The following is a 16,517-nucleotide window of genomic DNA, read 5'->3' on the forward strand; positions in this document are numbered from 1 at the left end:
GGGTCACAAAGCGCTTAAGAAATCAAAACAATAATCAATAAAATATATACTTTAAAGGTCAAGATAAAACTGATAACAACAGGAGTTCCAGAAAATCAAGGAATGTGAAAAGAATAAAGCTGTATCAATCAATCAAACGATGCAATAAGCAACAATGTTAATAGTTTAGACAAACCGTTTGAAAGAGTATGAACAAACTATATACACTTAATTCCTTTTGAATTGCTAGAGTTGTATTGTCACCTCGGTGTTTGTGTTTTCCTTAATGAAGTTTGTGCCGCATAACGGATCATGTGACGTGGTTGCTACTTCTTCTTGTTCTGGTTTCCTGGTGGACTTTGCGCCTGGCGACACCTGGCTGCCTGTTGTGTAACTACACCAGTGTACAGTACAATGTTTTAAATGAAAAGTATCATTAAACGTAACGATTTTATATTTTCACTCTTTAGTAGTAAAGGTTAAAAGGTTCACCTGGAGGAACCAGAAATTTGAAGATTATCTTTGCTTCTGGCTTCAAAGTGTTTGTAAAATTGTATCTTATCCTGCAGATTTAAATTGAAGTCTAGATGTTGTTTTTTTACTGTATGTTTGCATTGTATTAATTATACTACATTTGAGCAGTCTAGATAAGAACTTGGCCAGCCTGGAGAACTCAAACCTGTATATTGTTTTGTTTTTTTTATGTATATAAATGTTAGAATTTTTTTTAATTTTATGGGTCCTTCCTGCTTGGTCAAGTGGAGGCAGGTACTTTAATATTCTTTGAGTCTTTGTTTTTTCTTAATTCTTACCAGGCCAGATCCCAGCATTAATATCACGGCACAAACTAAAAAAAACAACATATAGTAACTGTTTAAAAATAGATCTCAGCTCAAACTAATTATTGCATTATGATCTATTCTAAAGCCTTATATAATGTTGTAGTAACATTTTATATGTTACTATGTGAGTATATATGTCTGCTTGTTTGTTTGATTTTTGTTGTTTTCTAAAATGCATCAATGTCTTCTGCATCAGTTTTGGTGAAAAACCCTGTCATCCAGTGGACATAAAGTAGAGTAAAATGATAATATTTAAGTGGATTGACAAAGGGCACATTATGTCCAGATTAGATTTAAAATAATTTTAAAAAAAAGTCAAGACTCACATGCCAAAATGACTTTGGAGGGAATCCTGTCCTTTAAAAATAAATAATACACATTTATCATCAATACAACAGGAATTGAGTAAATGCTTTACTGTTTTGTGCGGCCCCGTATTAAAGCCTCGTGGATCAGTACCAGGACCAGGCCCTGGTGGTTGGAACCCGAAGTGAAGGTTAGAGCGAACGGCGTACGGCACTCGATTGTTTTGGTCTGGTGAACCACTCTTCAACAGAACACACATTGAAATTTTGAAAATATTCATTGTATAAAGGGAATTAGTTGTAAATATGTTTTGATAATTGGTAGTGCAATATATAACAATGTGAAAATATCTAAACTTTCCAAGTTCAAAATGTTCTATATTCTGAAGGCATTAATGCATGTCCACGGCTGCTGTTCATGGCAAAAGCCCAACGAGGATTCATTTTGTTATTGTATTCTATCTATCTTTCTATCGATCTATTGCCACACGTGAATACAAATGTGCGTACATTCGCTGTGACGAATGACTATCAAAACATAATAAATCCAACTTCACATGGGATTCATGTGGAATTTTTTACGTATACTTGTATTGTGCTCGAGTAAAATAAACTCTAATCGATCCAGTCGTACGTGTCTTTGAACTGTAAGTGCATCTTCTCATTGGATATATACTGTACTGTATGTGGTGCCCTTGGTGCAACCTCTGTCCTCGCGAGACTTCAGGCTGCACTCGCCACTCAACGTTTATGTACCGCGAGACTTCACCAGCTGTTTAGTATGTATCTTTTAGTACTGGTCGGTCAACACGTGGAGAGGAAAGAGTGACTTTTCCACCTGGACACTATCCCACAACGGACGTCCAGACAACATTCTAGAGTCGCTGACACTGAAGACACAAAAACACTGTAAGTGCAACTGAGATAAATGTGTCAAACGTGTCCTGATGGAGTAACTGCTGCTAGCATGTAGCTATGCTTAGCTTCCCTCATCGTGACATTCGGATGTTGACTTGTGTTCTCTTCAGACTGCAATGGTTCTTTTTGAACTAAAGCAGCAACTCGTGCGACTACATCTGCAGGCAGTGGACGGTGTCGTGTGTTTGACGTGTTTAATCCTGTGTCATTGAACATGTAGCCCGCATGGTTACCAGATACTCCTGCCGTGAATGACAAACCCTTAAGGGTTGTAGTCTCTGGAGGAGTCCATCTTTATATCTGGAGGATCCTTCGTGAGCATGCATGTTCTGGTGGCACCAGCAGTGCCTCTGAAGTGTAACGTGAACATGGCTGCTAGGATGCTAACGTGAAGGTCTGAGGCCCGTGACGGACAGAAGAACTTGCGCTGAAATGAACTTCACATCACACTCTGAGGAGCAACTTCGTGCTTTTTATTCCAGCTAAGTGCCGTTTAACAGCGTGTTATTCCAGGGATGTACGTCTAAGAACGGTCTGGAGACGAGGCAACATTGGTGCGAACCGAACATGACCCACCATAACTCAGGCACAGGAGTCGAACTCATGCTCGCCATGTGTTTGAAAGCACGATCCATGGAGGATGTTTTACCGTTTGTGTCTCGGTGTCAACCGAGGCCTTCAAGTCACCACGCATGCTTGAGGGCAACAGCCTCCTTACAGGACCTCCTATGAGGAGAAACTGTGCAGCAGAACACTATATTAGGTTAGGTGGACACTTCTGCGGCGAGTTCAGAAGTCATGACCTTCATTGTCATTTTCTGGTTCAAACAAGTGACCTCCCACGTGAATCATACAAGTAACGTTGGGCATGACTGGATTCTACACTTTTCATGTCAAACTCGTCACAAGAAGAATGCAATAAAATGCATATCTAAATTGACTTAAAAATAAAACTGAGGTTTTCCATATAGATGGCTGCTCCTAACGGGTGTTTAACTGAATCAGAACTGTAGTTTATTAATTTAAACATACGTTGGATTTGTGTATAGTTTTTTAGGAAGAAACTAGTTAAAGTGCTGAAGAAGTGAGCTGATATCAAGGACTCCAGTCTTGTTTATTTTTAACCATAACATTTAGGAAGTAGAGATGGGTGCACTTGTCAGGGGATTAAAGGTCTGATAAAGAACAACACTCATGAAACGATGTAAGCAACACATTCATCATGGTTTTAATAGTTTGAAGTTTAGACTTTTGTTTTCCTCTCATTGGGCACATGCTGTAATAAGACCAAGTGTCATCAAACGGTGCATTGTATCTATTGTTTGGCTGAAAACCACCTGATTTTTATTGATGGATTTACTTTTATTTGTTTTTCTTTGCAAACACACAGAGCTCTTAATAATAATAATAATAATAATACAATATTTTTTATCCTCGCAGCAAATACTGTTTAAGGCCGGAATATATTATTATAATTTCTTAAAGACGTTTGAACCCGGACTCGCACCAAAGGCGGTTATGTTTCCCGCTCCATATTTGAACAACGGTACACATGCTACACAGACAGGAAACACTCTGGGTAAATATCGCGAGAGCTCCCAGTGTCTACTGTCTGCACTGGGAGGTGTAGCAATATTTGTTTCCTGTTCATTCCCTTTACCTTGACTTTGGGGTACATTTTTCTAGGTTAGTTTGGTGCTAGATGTGGTTCTTACTACTGTCTTTGGAAAAGCAATTCAAAATTAACTCTAGTATAGAGTAACTCTTATTACGAAGTGAATATTTCTTTGAGGTGTGTGGTAAAAGCATTAATAAAGTCAAGAAGTGAAAGGGTGATGTAATTCTATGTTAACCTTTGTATTAATTTCTGCGTTATTTCCTCTGATCTATGTTCTTTACCTTTGCACTTAGTCATTCCTTGAACCTTGGTATTTTTATTTGCACTTTATTCTTGTTTTTATGAAAGTATCGTCTGCTGTGAACTGGAAACTCAATTTCCCGGAGATCGGGATATACAACGGGCAGGGATGATGATTTAAATAAATGCCTTTATCATGTAATGAAAACCAAATGTGACGCATTATAGATGATATAGATTATCTTCATGTCTAAATGAGTACAAGGATTGCAACATTTTGATGAATCAATTAATGTATACTTGCCTTTTCCCCCTCACTTATTTTCCATCAGGGGCTGCACATACCAGCTGTTTCTTCACTTGGATTGCCACCTGTCCATGAGCATTCTTCTTGCTGAAGTCTGGGCTCAGCTGTGACTTCTTTTAAGGCATGTGCAGAAGGCCTTTTTTTAACACAACAGATGAAGGATCTAAATGTGTGCAACAATTTGAATAAGCAATTACACTACGTTGTTCACTAAATGACAAAAGAAGTCAAGCAGTTGTGATCAAGAACAGATTTTCACTATTTGCTCACTCATCAGAAGGATTTTGCTTTCTTTCTATCATGCACTTAAAAAAACAAACTACTACAGCACTAGGAAATGTTAAAGATGTCATAAAATTGGAATTGTGCTAATGTGTTTTGAACTGGATTAATGGAGAAGAGCTCCGGTATAAGTTTATTATTTATTTACAGGTCTATTCACACAAATACTTTTTATTTTAATCAAACATTCATGAGCTTGTTTGAAACATCTTAAGATAAAATTTAACAAGAGTTAAACTGCAAATCTGAAACTTGAATCGCGGCGTAGTGATGATGGAGATTGTCTGAACGTGCTTGATTAAAATGTGAGGCTCATCTGTGCAACACACATGCGTTTTATTGTTATATTTATAGAACACACATTTTTTGTTTAACGAATCATCGTAAGGTGACTGTATATTAATATAACAGTTTTTCGAGGATATGGCTTCGATCACGTGATCACAAGAGGAAAACAGTCTTCTGCTGCGCCTGGCTTGCTGCAACTTCAGTTTGATAAAACAGACCTGATGTTTCCCAAGAACGTACGTCTGTGGCTGACTATTTCATTCACACAGTTGTCCTATGCTACTGCTCTTTAGCTTCTGTAGACGTCAGTGATCAACTGGTTAAAGCGGAGTGATTCTGTTTACTTTTCTCTCAACTTGTTCTGCTCGGCGCACACATTATGGCTCAAATCTAATGAACATAAAATTGCAACCTTTGGGACTTTACGATCACATTTTTTTTAAATCAAGAAATATCGCAAATGCACTCAACCGTCAGTCTGCATGTTTAATTTTTCTCCTGAAAGTATTAGGCTCAGTCTCAACAAGTGAGCATCAGAGCATTAATTCAGTTAAATTTGTACGTTTTGTTTGATTCTTCTGTGAAGGAAGCATTTTCTATGTGCCATAGAATGGAAGGTTTTCTCGTTGGGTCGAGAAAGTTTCACCAATATAACATGTAGCGGAGAATTTCTCAGAATAAAGTTAAGTAGACATGAAAACACTTGTGTGATTGATTTAAGAACATTACGCGTCTTAATGAAGTCTATAACATGAAACCAAAGCGGTGCGTCACTTGCACTGAAACAGACTTTTATATCCGTTCTGAATGTTTTTCGGAAAAAAAATATAAGAACTGTTTCGGGGTTTTCTTAATTTTTAAATGTTACAGGATAATCGTTCGAATCGAATCAGATTGTGACTTTAAGAAGCATACCTTGCCGCTTGATCGACTTCCACATTCCAGCGTATCAACTCAGCTGGTCCTAATGCACCGGACTCGCAGGTTATTGCATTACCACAGGATAAGTGAATTATAACGATTGCAATATTTATTTTGTTCAATTAAAAAAAGATAGATCTCCCTCTGGATTCAGTGGAAACAAAACGATGCACCTGCCCAGTTGTGTCGGGATGTTCATGCTGGTGATGCTGCTCATGCTGTGATAAAGGTTCAAGATAAACCTGGAATGATGAGTTGATCGTTGATCAACAACCTGACCAAAGAGCAACAACCCACACCCCAACCGGTCCAAGTCATCTATGGACCCGCAGATGTGAAAATCCAGTATCTCTCTAAAAATGTCTTAACAATCAACAATTGATCCTTAACAGTCAGTAAACTGCAAACTGATTTGTGAAGTCGGACATTTATTTTTTTAATGTTTTGTAATATGTACGTTTTGAATATAGCACTGATCTTTTTTCTTTTTCTTCTAGGTATTGATACCCGTATCCCGCTGAAATGCCCCTTAAATTCCGCTCATTTGTTCCCTATACACTGCCTGGAGTCCTAGCCTTAATCGGCTGGTGGTGGTTTATCTCCCGCAAAAAAGAACGTCACATTAGCCATAATGGTCCAGAAGGAGATTCAAATAACTTGATATCAAGGGACTCTCCATCGGAGGGCAGCAATGGTTTGGGGGAAAAAGTTCCCATTTGTCCTGGCCCCGACACATCACTGACAGACGAAGGACTTCCAAATTTGTCACAGGCCCTTGTAGATGATTTTGAAAAGGAATCTTCACTGAACCAAAGTGCAGATGGACCAGGAGAACTACTGAATGGGACAAGACTGGAAATATGCAAGACTGTTGGTCCGGCTCTAGCTTCACCAGAAGGAAGATTAAACGTGTCACAGAAATTTGATTCAGAAAAACTCAAATCTTCTACCCCAGTAACATCAAATGTAATGGATGAAGAAGAGGAACTTGTCGGTACTTTAATTGAACCTAAAGAAGTTGCCATCCAAGAGGTCCAATCCTCTACCTCAACCTCAGTTTTGTCTGAAGCTGAGAGACCTGAGCCAGAAGGAGAAGTTGCAAAGCAACAACCTGCTGGCATTCTGCAAAACGACTGCTGCACGATCTCCCCTGTTAAAGAACAGATGGTCACCTCCTCAAAGTCCCATGAAATGCCTAGTTCATTGCATGATTCGCACCAATTCATACTAACCAGCACACCATCCTCTCTAGAAGTGACCTCATCAGCCCTGTGCACTTTTCAAGATCTCACCACCATATCTCCTGCTTCTGATGGTTTCCAAGCACAAATGAGCACTGGTGAGGAGCAGAATCTTGAACTTATGGCAGCTGGACTCATAACAAAGGTCATCTCGGCAGCCACACAAGAGGTCCTTGGTGTTACCAGTTGTTTAGATGCAAACACAAACCTAAGTTGTACTAGCACCCATCAATGTTCCAATGAGTCGGTCTGTTCCTGGCAACCGCAGAGTCTGGACTCAAATTGCTTTCCGAAATGTTCCCAGTCTACACCCATGGAAGTGACACGAATAGAGGCCGAAGAAGTCTACAATGGAGGCTCCTCTTTATCTTGGAATACAGTGGATGGATGTCGGAGCCATATCGTAGAAGGAGCCAATCTACCTGAGCTGTCGCATCAAAATCTACAAAGTGCTTTGCCAAATGTAAAATTAAAAGGTAAAGAAGCATCTTCACTTGGAGAGGATTCTGCTTGCAGCACATGCCACTCTGAGGGGGACAGCAGCGAGCTCCACCAAGGCTTGTTTGACAATAAAGAAGAGGCATTTCAGGTTACTGACATATCGGGAAGAGACAACTCTCGGTCAATGGAGGAAAGGGCAATGGTAGCTTCAGTTTTAGCCTTGACTGAAGATTGCCAGGAAGGCACCCTGTGCAGTGCTATGCAGCTGGATGAGGAAAACCTGAGGAACCAGGCTCATGGGACTTTTGAGGCCGAGGCAGATCAGTCTGGAGGAGAGTCCACAGTTGGTAAGTGAAAGCATTTCGAGTAAGTAGTTATCTAATGCCGCTTGACTTAACATGAACTTTGACTAAAAGAGATGCAGCAATCTAACTTTTATGGTCCTAATACTGATACCTAGGCTTTGAGTATGGCCTGATGCAGTCAGATCGTGGCGATAAAATTAACTTTCTTGCCCAACTGTGAGAAACCGTTGGTTATGCTTTGAATAAAATGCAAAAATGGCTACATATGGAAATGCAAAGTAGGTTTTTATTTAAATGAAGTGTTTAAATGTTTACCAGCATTTTCAGAACCTGAAGAAAATGTAATTAAATTGTAAACTTAGTTTACCTTATGACCTGCAAAAAAAAAGTGGGTGCAACAATGTGCTAACAACAATTTTGTGAAGAACAAGGTACAAACAACCCTGCAGATATTAAGCTCATTAAGTGAACACAAACATTCAAGTACTAAATACAATTAAATAAATAAAATGTGTGGATATTATTGTATGATGGTCTCATTGATCATTTTGGTCACTATATCAAACATGTTATTATGGCAGTGTAGTTGCCACATGATAATTGTGCTTAAAAAGTGGTTAACATATACAACACATAGTCGTTGTATCTAGAAATCAAGTCATATGCAGGAGTTAAGGAAGTCCTCAATTTTTGGAGGTCAAATGTAAAAGTACAAAACACAAATAAAATATTGGATAATAAGAACATCAAATATGTTAACGAATCAAATAAACTAGTTTTTATCTGCTTAAAAAAAGCTGCGTTTTAGGGCGACGGTGGCGGCTCTGTGTGCGGTGGAAGTCATTCCTTTTTGATTGCGCTGCAGAACACATTTTTAATGCATGATGAGCACAGTATCAGTTAAATGTACTGTGTTGTGCTAGATGTATGATTAGTTTAGATCTGTTGCGATACTCGTACTTGGATCATCTGCTCTAGGGTTGTCACGGTAATCAAATTTCAGTAGTCGACTCTATGATGGCTTTCTATACCATTAATGCATATGAAAGTATACATTGTAAATGAGCAGCCTGCAAGTATATAAAGAAAATGCATTTACCTTTCTAACGTTTCCGACTATTGGCTGCAGTCCTTGGGCTCGTGCTTCTGATGCTGTAAATAAAAAATGGATATATAAATTGCTGACCTTGCACAGTCAGATCCCTGGGTCCTACTTTGGGAAGCTGGATCGGTGCATGTTTGTTTTTAGTTTTAAAAAAATAAATAAATAAACGTGAAGTTTGAATGTTGGATGAACTAACCCTTTAAGACTGGTCTGCATTTATTTGCTACTCACCCTCATTTTCAAGGGTTAACATTGTTTTCAGAATAATTTGTTCCTTTTTAGAGTTAAAAGCAAAAATGCAGTATATATTCAGATATATGAAGCAACTGGCGCCTAAGGATAAACTTCCTCAAAAATGTAAGTTTTATTTTTAAATGGCCTTTCACAGATCGCTTAAAACATCCATATACCTCCATAATACTCTGAGGCTTCAATACAACAAATACATTGACATAACGGCAAAGAGAAGATCATTACAGACGAGCAGCATGGAGGCATTTAAGTGTCTTTTTGGAGGAGGTTCGTCTCTGCTTCAATAAAATGGACAAACATTTTTGCCAATAACTCTAAATAGGAATGGATTACTCTGACAATAATCCCAACTCTTAGTAAAGTTTGAATTTTTCTCATTTTCGACTCACCCTCAAGTCGACTATCACTTTAACATTTGCAGTAGCTTTTTCCTGGTATTCATTGTGGACAGGGCAGATTTTTTTGTTTTTTTTTGTAATCATCCTTTAGTCTTTAACATGGGAGAAATCTTTTTTTAAGGTATCAGTAGTTTTATTAGGATATTTCTTTAGAAATCGAGAAATATGAATTGGCAATGATGAATTTGTGCTCGCTGTTAATGTTTTCTGGAGAAGAGTCACTCAGTCCATCTCCCTTTCCATCTGTTATTTTAATTCATGTCATCTGCCCTTTTTCTTTTAGTCTCAATCATGTGCTCGTTCATCCAACAAAACTCACTTCCCCAACAGGGTTAGAGTTGGAATCTTCAGATGTATCATTTTTGAGTCTAGAAGTTGGATTGAACTGCCCAGCTGGCCAGGTTTAGCAGGACTGCTGTTAGTGTCAGCTACTTTATGCATATTATTGAACTATTAAGTGTGTCACTCCCTGTCCCTAGGTTCTGACGTGAACAGCATGGATTCTGTAGACAGTGGCTGCACAATGGGAGGCGACAGCCAAAGCAACCACACTTCCTCTCAGGACTCTGAATCTGTTGTCTGGGAAATAGAGGTGCCAAAGGTAAGTAAGGACTGGAACTCTATTACTATCATGTCAAAAGAAATAGTTTTTTTATCAGGTAGCTAACTCTTGTTTCTTTTCGTTTAACTTTAAATTGACGAGTCCTGATCCGCATCTATGTAGGCTTTTCTCCAGCCACCTTCGTCATTTACAGTTTATTGGTTCTCAAAAGTAAGATTTTATAGACGTAATATATTGCTTTATTTTAAGTCACAGGACAGTTGGGTCTAGTGTTGGCTTCCCCCCCCCCCCTAACTTTAACCATTTTCATTTTTAGTTTAAGTTTTTTTTGGTTCCCACGTTTGGTTTAACATGGATCTATCAATGTAGAAAAATGTGACAATGACTGTTCCTAAATGACTTGGTTTTCTTTTGAAGCTTTCAAAGCAATGCTGATGTCAATATTACAAATATTTAAACATTTCTATACGTCATAAAGCAATGGAAATAAACCTGTTGTAGCTCTGCACTGTATGGAGTCAAACAAAAATAATTGTACCCACATGTTGTATTTATTTACACACTAATGGTCATATAACAAGGTTGTTTTTTTTTTTTACTTGCAGCATCTGGTGGGCCGGTTAATTGGGAAACAAGGGAGATACGTGTGTTTCCTGAAGCAGACCTCTGGAGCAATGATTTATATCTCCATTCTTCCCTACACAAAAGACTACCAGATCTGTCACATCAAGGGTCTGTAAAGGAATAAACTTTTTTTGGTTATGGTGATGAATACTAAGTGTTTGATCTTCCAGGGACACAGCAACAGGTGGATAAAGCACTTTCCCTAATTGGGAAGAAGTTTAAAGATCTGGACTTGACAAACCTGTATGCACCTGCTCCACCTCCTTTGACCCTACCCTCACTACCCATGACCTCCTGGGTAAGGCCCTACATGTCTATCTCTAAATAATAAGCAGACACCGCATGCATGCTGAAAATGTATTTCAGATAACATGGCTGTTAAAAATCTAAAAATGAAAATTTGATGCCTTTTCATTTTGTAAAACCTAATTTTTGAACACATTTGGCAAACTCATTTAAGGTTATGCTTGTCCATAATTCACAAGCTGATGTTTTTCCTTCAAGCTGCTTCTTCCCAGTGGAGTGACTGTGGAAGTGATGGTGGTCAACATTGTGTCAGCTGGCCACATCTTCGTCCAACAACACACACACCCCACCTACCATGCACTACGAAGCCTGGACCAGCAGATGTTCATCTGCTACTCTCAGCCAGGGGCTCCAACCCTCCCTTCTCCAGCTGAAGGTAACTTGGTCGGCAACCTCTACCACTCCAGCCATTAAGACCCGTTTCATACAGGAAAGAAAACACTGGGAGCCGGAAAAAACCTTTGACTTTACACAAAATTATATTTAAATTTCAATGTCCACTTTCTCCGTTTGCTTTTATGCTATATATAAGTAAAACGTTACTTTGTGATCGTTTACTCAAAATTCATACTCATACTATTCTTATACTAATTCGTACTTAATCTTAGTCTTTTTGAAGATGCAGACGAAGACAACTGAGCTCCAGTCGCTACATTAAAATGAACAAACATTTTGTCTATAATTCTAAAACGAAACGGATTACTCTGGATATAATCCCAACCCTTCGTTGATATGAGGGTTAGTAGAAAATATGTGAATTTGGAATATTGGGTGAACTATAACTTTAAGCATTGATAATTATAACAATCATGGTTGTTTTTCTCTTATGTAAAGCTGTTTTACTCTGGAGGTTTCTTTACATTAATATACATCGTAATTGTATCATCATCATCATTATTACTATCATTTGAACAATGCAGAATAAAAATTGAAAGGACATTAAAACAAAATGATTTGATATCAAACTTAACCTAATTTATAATTATGTACAAGTTTGTAACTGACTGAAAAATAAAAAATTTCCTATATAGGCTGAAACCAATTATATTTTACCAGGTCTTGAGCTGCAGGTTGCGACCCAGTGGCGTCGGTGTATAATGACTGACACTATCACAGAAAAATCTAAACATGCAAAACTAATTAAACAAAGTAATTTGTCGTATTAATGTCCACAGTGAGTCAATATTTTTCAAAAGGGCGAACTCCTGAGGTTTAAGTTACCATCAAATTAATTTAAACTATCTTCCTAGTTGTAGTTTGTATAAAAAAATAATTGTGTAAATTTTGTCTTTTGATTTAGTTGGGGTCATTTGCGCTGCTCCAGCAGTTGAGGGGGCATGGTGGAGAGCTCAGGTCATCACATTCTATAAAGAAACCAATGAAGTGGAGATACGATATGTGGACTATGGTGGTTATGACCGTGTCAAGATTGATTCTCTACGACAAATCAGGTATATTTTAAGCTTTTCTTTTTGTCTGATGCTTTGTTAGTCATTTTATTTTCTTAAGTCAACCAGATTAATTTATTTAATTATATATATTTAATTTTAGAAATGTATGATTTTGTTCATGAAAAGCTGAATATCCTTATTATATTATTATGGGGGTTTTTTTAGGAAGGAAATGGTTAATACGAGAATACACTGTAACTTCAGATTTAAGGGACTTTCATGGTTCTTCATTATCTGTGATCATGTTAAAATGTGATTAAAAGTGTGACCACAGATGGGTGAAGTGGTTAATGATTTCTTCTTTACTGGAAGTTTTTTACATTTTACCTACAACTGAAATGCATGAAGTTTATGGACATTTATTTTCCCCATTTTATTAAGATATTTGATGTAGGTATACTCTAGATAAAAAATGTTAACCTACCTTAATGTGATGTAAAAGTACCACATCATAAGAAGATGGCTGTGCTTTGGAGTCATTTAGCCTTGGTCTTATTAAACTTTCATTTTTCATAAGTGACCTTTTTATGTTATCAGATTAATATGAAAGATTGTTTTGTTAATCACTGCCTTTTTAATAGGACATTTATTATAATATTAACCTTTTTTTCCACTCCCTTTCTTATTTTATTTCTTTCTTAGTCATTTTAATGCTTTACTTTGTTTTTCAGATCAGATTTTGTGACGTTACCATTTCAGGGAGCAGAGGTACTTCTTGACAACATTGCCCCGCTGCACGGTAATTTGTATAGACTTTTTGTTGTTTCTTAAGTTGGCTTTGTTTATTTTTGTAAACTGTTTTATTTTAAAAATAAGAAATCCATTTTTTGGTAAATTTTATTTTAAAAGGGAACAACTTTGTGATCATCAAAGTTACATTTAAAAATATATATATATTTTTTAATGCAACTGCCAGATGAAAGCATTTGTAGGTTCTCAGAACCTCTAGTCCTGTTGATAACATTGAAACTGGGTTTGTGTCATTTTGGGAATATGTTTTGGATTTTTCACACAACCTGACTCTTGCACACTGAGATGCTGTCTCGGTTGAAATAATTCCTGCATTGTCAGAATTGGGAATAATTAAAAACCAAATAACTTTCAATGTGTGATCATACTACAGTTTAAGTTAAGGTTTTTGTTTGAGTGTAAACGAGATCAAATGTCAACATGTCAATGGCTCTAATTTAACATTTCAAACTTCAACTTTTGAAACAAATTGTTTTGGTATCTCTTTTTTTCCCATTTTTTTTAAAATCATAAACGCTTGTTAATCAGGAGAAGACAGTTTTTCGGCTGCAGCAACATCTGCACTAGAGGAGTTGACCAGAGGAGCTGCTCTCCTTGCACAGGTAAATCATTCTTGATTACCAAAGGTCTCCAGCAGCAACAGACTATGCTTTACCTTTCTTTTCCCTCTAGGTGTCCAACTATGATAACAACACAGGCCTGCCACTTGTACACCTTTGGAATATGGTGGGAGATGAGGTGAGCCTGTCAAAATGATTCAATTCAAGAGCCATAGAATAGTATTAAGAGTGGTAGACCTTATTACGCATTGTAAGTAAATTTGGTCTGGGTCTGAGACAACCTTTCATATTCATGTATATTTTTTATAATTTTTAACTCTTGCTCTGCATGATGTATATATATATATTTTTTTTTACGATGGTGCCGTTTCATTCTCAATTTGGTGGAGGAAATGTTTGTCCAGGCTTTGTTTTCTGGACTACAGCTCAATTGGTGATTAGTTAAGTTCTTCAACATTTGTGTAATTAGAGGGAAATGGGGGTAAGACAAGTCCTTTTGATATATATATTTTTAAGCGTATTAAATGCAGTGTCCTTCAATAGATGCCCGAATGAAACTAACTTTCAAAGTGACCGCCTGGTGCAACATTGTATAATCACACTGCAACTGGAAACTGCCGCACATTTGAAATATCCAGAAATCCTACTGTGACTGTGTCAGATTATTTGCAACAACAGCGGTTTGTTTAACATTATTTTCTGTACTTGAAGCGTACTCTAAATAGTTTTGAGCATACATTGAGACAATGACACATTAACCATATGCACCTTTTTGGATTTGAGTTGGTAAAATATCACAAATGGCTGTGCAGAGGAATGTCCTTTTGTACACCTTAAACATGGCATTATCAAGAGAAGCCACTGACTGTGTGCCATTAGACTCACAATTGTTTTGAAAGGGCAAGAGAAGGTCCGTACAACAGTGACGTGAATATGGACCGAGAGCCTTTTTTTCTTTACTAGAATCATCACATCTGCAGTTAAAACGGATAAAGTAATTGTTTCCTTCTTTCCCAGGTAACCTTAGTCAACCGTTCTCTGGCAGAGAGGGGACTCGGCGTATGGGTGGACACGTTTTGACCACACTTCACAACTTCACGCCATGATGGTGATTATTTTACCTGGGATGCCTGGTGTCTCAGGACTACCAGAACACCACTGCTACCTGATTGTTTGGTTTGATTTGATTTCTTTGTCCCCCTCATCTCTCACACTAAATAAATGGTTAGAAGGCAATATCAGGGAAGAAACCACATCTTTTAATAGCAGATGACCTCCCTCTAGTTCTTTTTGACAAAGACTTGAAGGTGTAAAGAAACAGGTTAAAAAAAAGAATAGAAAAGTTTTCTGTTATAATTTTCTGAATATATATTCAATCATGTTTCCCCCCCCCCCCCCATCCTTTTGCTGGGAGCCTTTGCACACTGTGGATGATGATCATACCTTATGCCTTGCCATTTAGGCGTAACATTTCATAAGCTGGATGTCTTCCCTGTCTTTTCCTCATGAATGTGGTTAGAGATGATCGACATCCTGTAACATGCCATTTTTGAAAAATGGCTGTCAGGTTGGTTTGCTTCGTAGAAAAGAGCAGTGTGTTGATCGCTGTGCACTGATTGATTTGAAAAAGGAATATTTAATCATTTGAAATGTGTCTAATGACGGGAACACGGCTGCTAATGGTCTGAATCCATGATGTAATGATGACTGTATCCGTTTTAGGTGTCATGACTGGTGTTTAACTTGCCCAAAGAATTGTGAATTTATAAGGGGTTTTGCAACACCAGAGTCCTCATTTATCTGAGCTCTAGGAACCACCAGGGTCTCTTTGTGCAAATAAATGCAACTTCCTTTAAAACAACAAAAACTAAGAATATACTGAAATGTTGTGATGTGGCTTTTGACATGATTCCATTAAGTAAATGGTCAGAATAAGTTCAACTTCTTAAAACAAAAATCTTAATTCTATTGGAGTATTTGATTTGGCTTTTCAAGAGCAGGTTGGTGCACAACTATAATGTGAGCACTAACTGATCTTCCACTTGACAGAAATTGGTCACAACACTTGGTAATGTGGAAATAAAATGTTAATTATCTTGACTGAACAAAAGCATTGATTTCTGATATAGGGCATTGGGAAATATCATTTTTGCATCTGCCCTATGACCCGTTGTATTCCCCACACACTCCTGCTTTACATGTCTGTCACCTGCTATTTTGTTTCTGGGAGACGTTTGGTTTTTAAGGTCCCAGTAATTTTAACTCGAGACAACCCCTGCAGAATGAATACGTCTTCCTCCAGTTACGGTAGTTTTCCTGAACATGTTGCATATTACAAGAGGCAATAAGGCAGCTTTTGAGATTTGAAGAATTAACATGTCCAAAAAAAATGTAACGGTATGAGTCATTAGTTTATATCCGGATGTGATTCATGGGAAGAGTAGAAAGTTGGGTCTAGAAGGAACTCTTGCTGGGTGAGTAGAATCCACATTGTCAATAATATTATTTCTTTACGGACATAAATCCTGTCTTGTCCAACTAAAAAAAACTCAATTTCAATGTAAATAAGATATCAACTGTACTTTTCTAAATAAAAACCAAAAGGGAACACTGTTTGGTTTGCTTTGGACATTTACCATTTGCTCATGTCCCTTTTCTGAAGCGGCAGAACTAGACAAGTCATCATTGGATCCATCAACTGTGTGTTGAGCTGTTGTCTGGAAACATTTAACATGTACAGGTTGCTTTTTGCTAGGCTATGAAGTGCTGATTTCTCGATTGTAAAGGTCTATTAGAAAGAAAAATAAAAGTTGTTGAACATG

At 37.6% G+C, this 16,517-nt stretch overlaps 1 protein-coding gene across 1 annotated transcript; it reads left to right on the top strand.

Annotated features, from left to right (window-relative positions):
* The first annotated feature begins 1,894 nt into the window (after positions 1–1,894).
* On the top strand, positions 1,895–16,517 carry akap1b (A-kinase anchoring protein 1b). Its single transcript, XM_087795854.1, has 11 exons — positions 1,895–2,035; positions 6,198–7,729; positions 9,922–10,043; positions 10,610–10,736; positions 10,799–10,926; positions 11,133–11,310; positions 12,235–12,385; positions 13,057–13,124; positions 13,664–13,737; positions 13,808–13,873; positions 14,713–16,517. Exons 2-11 carry the CDS (start codon positions 6,223–6,225, stop codon positions 14,773–14,775), a joined length of 2,484 nt encoding a protein of 827 aa, XP_087651980.1. The 5' UTR covers positions 1,895–2,035; positions 6,198–6,222; the 3' UTR covers positions 14,776–16,517.

Source organism: Callionymus lyra, chromosome 7 (genome assembly GCF_982586985.1).
Source record: "Callionymus lyra chromosome 7, fCalLyr1.hap1.1, whole genome shotgun sequence".
Classification (NCBI taxonomy): domain Eukaryota; kingdom Metazoa; phylum Chordata; class Actinopteri; order Syngnathiformes; family Callionymidae; genus Callionymus; species Callionymus lyra.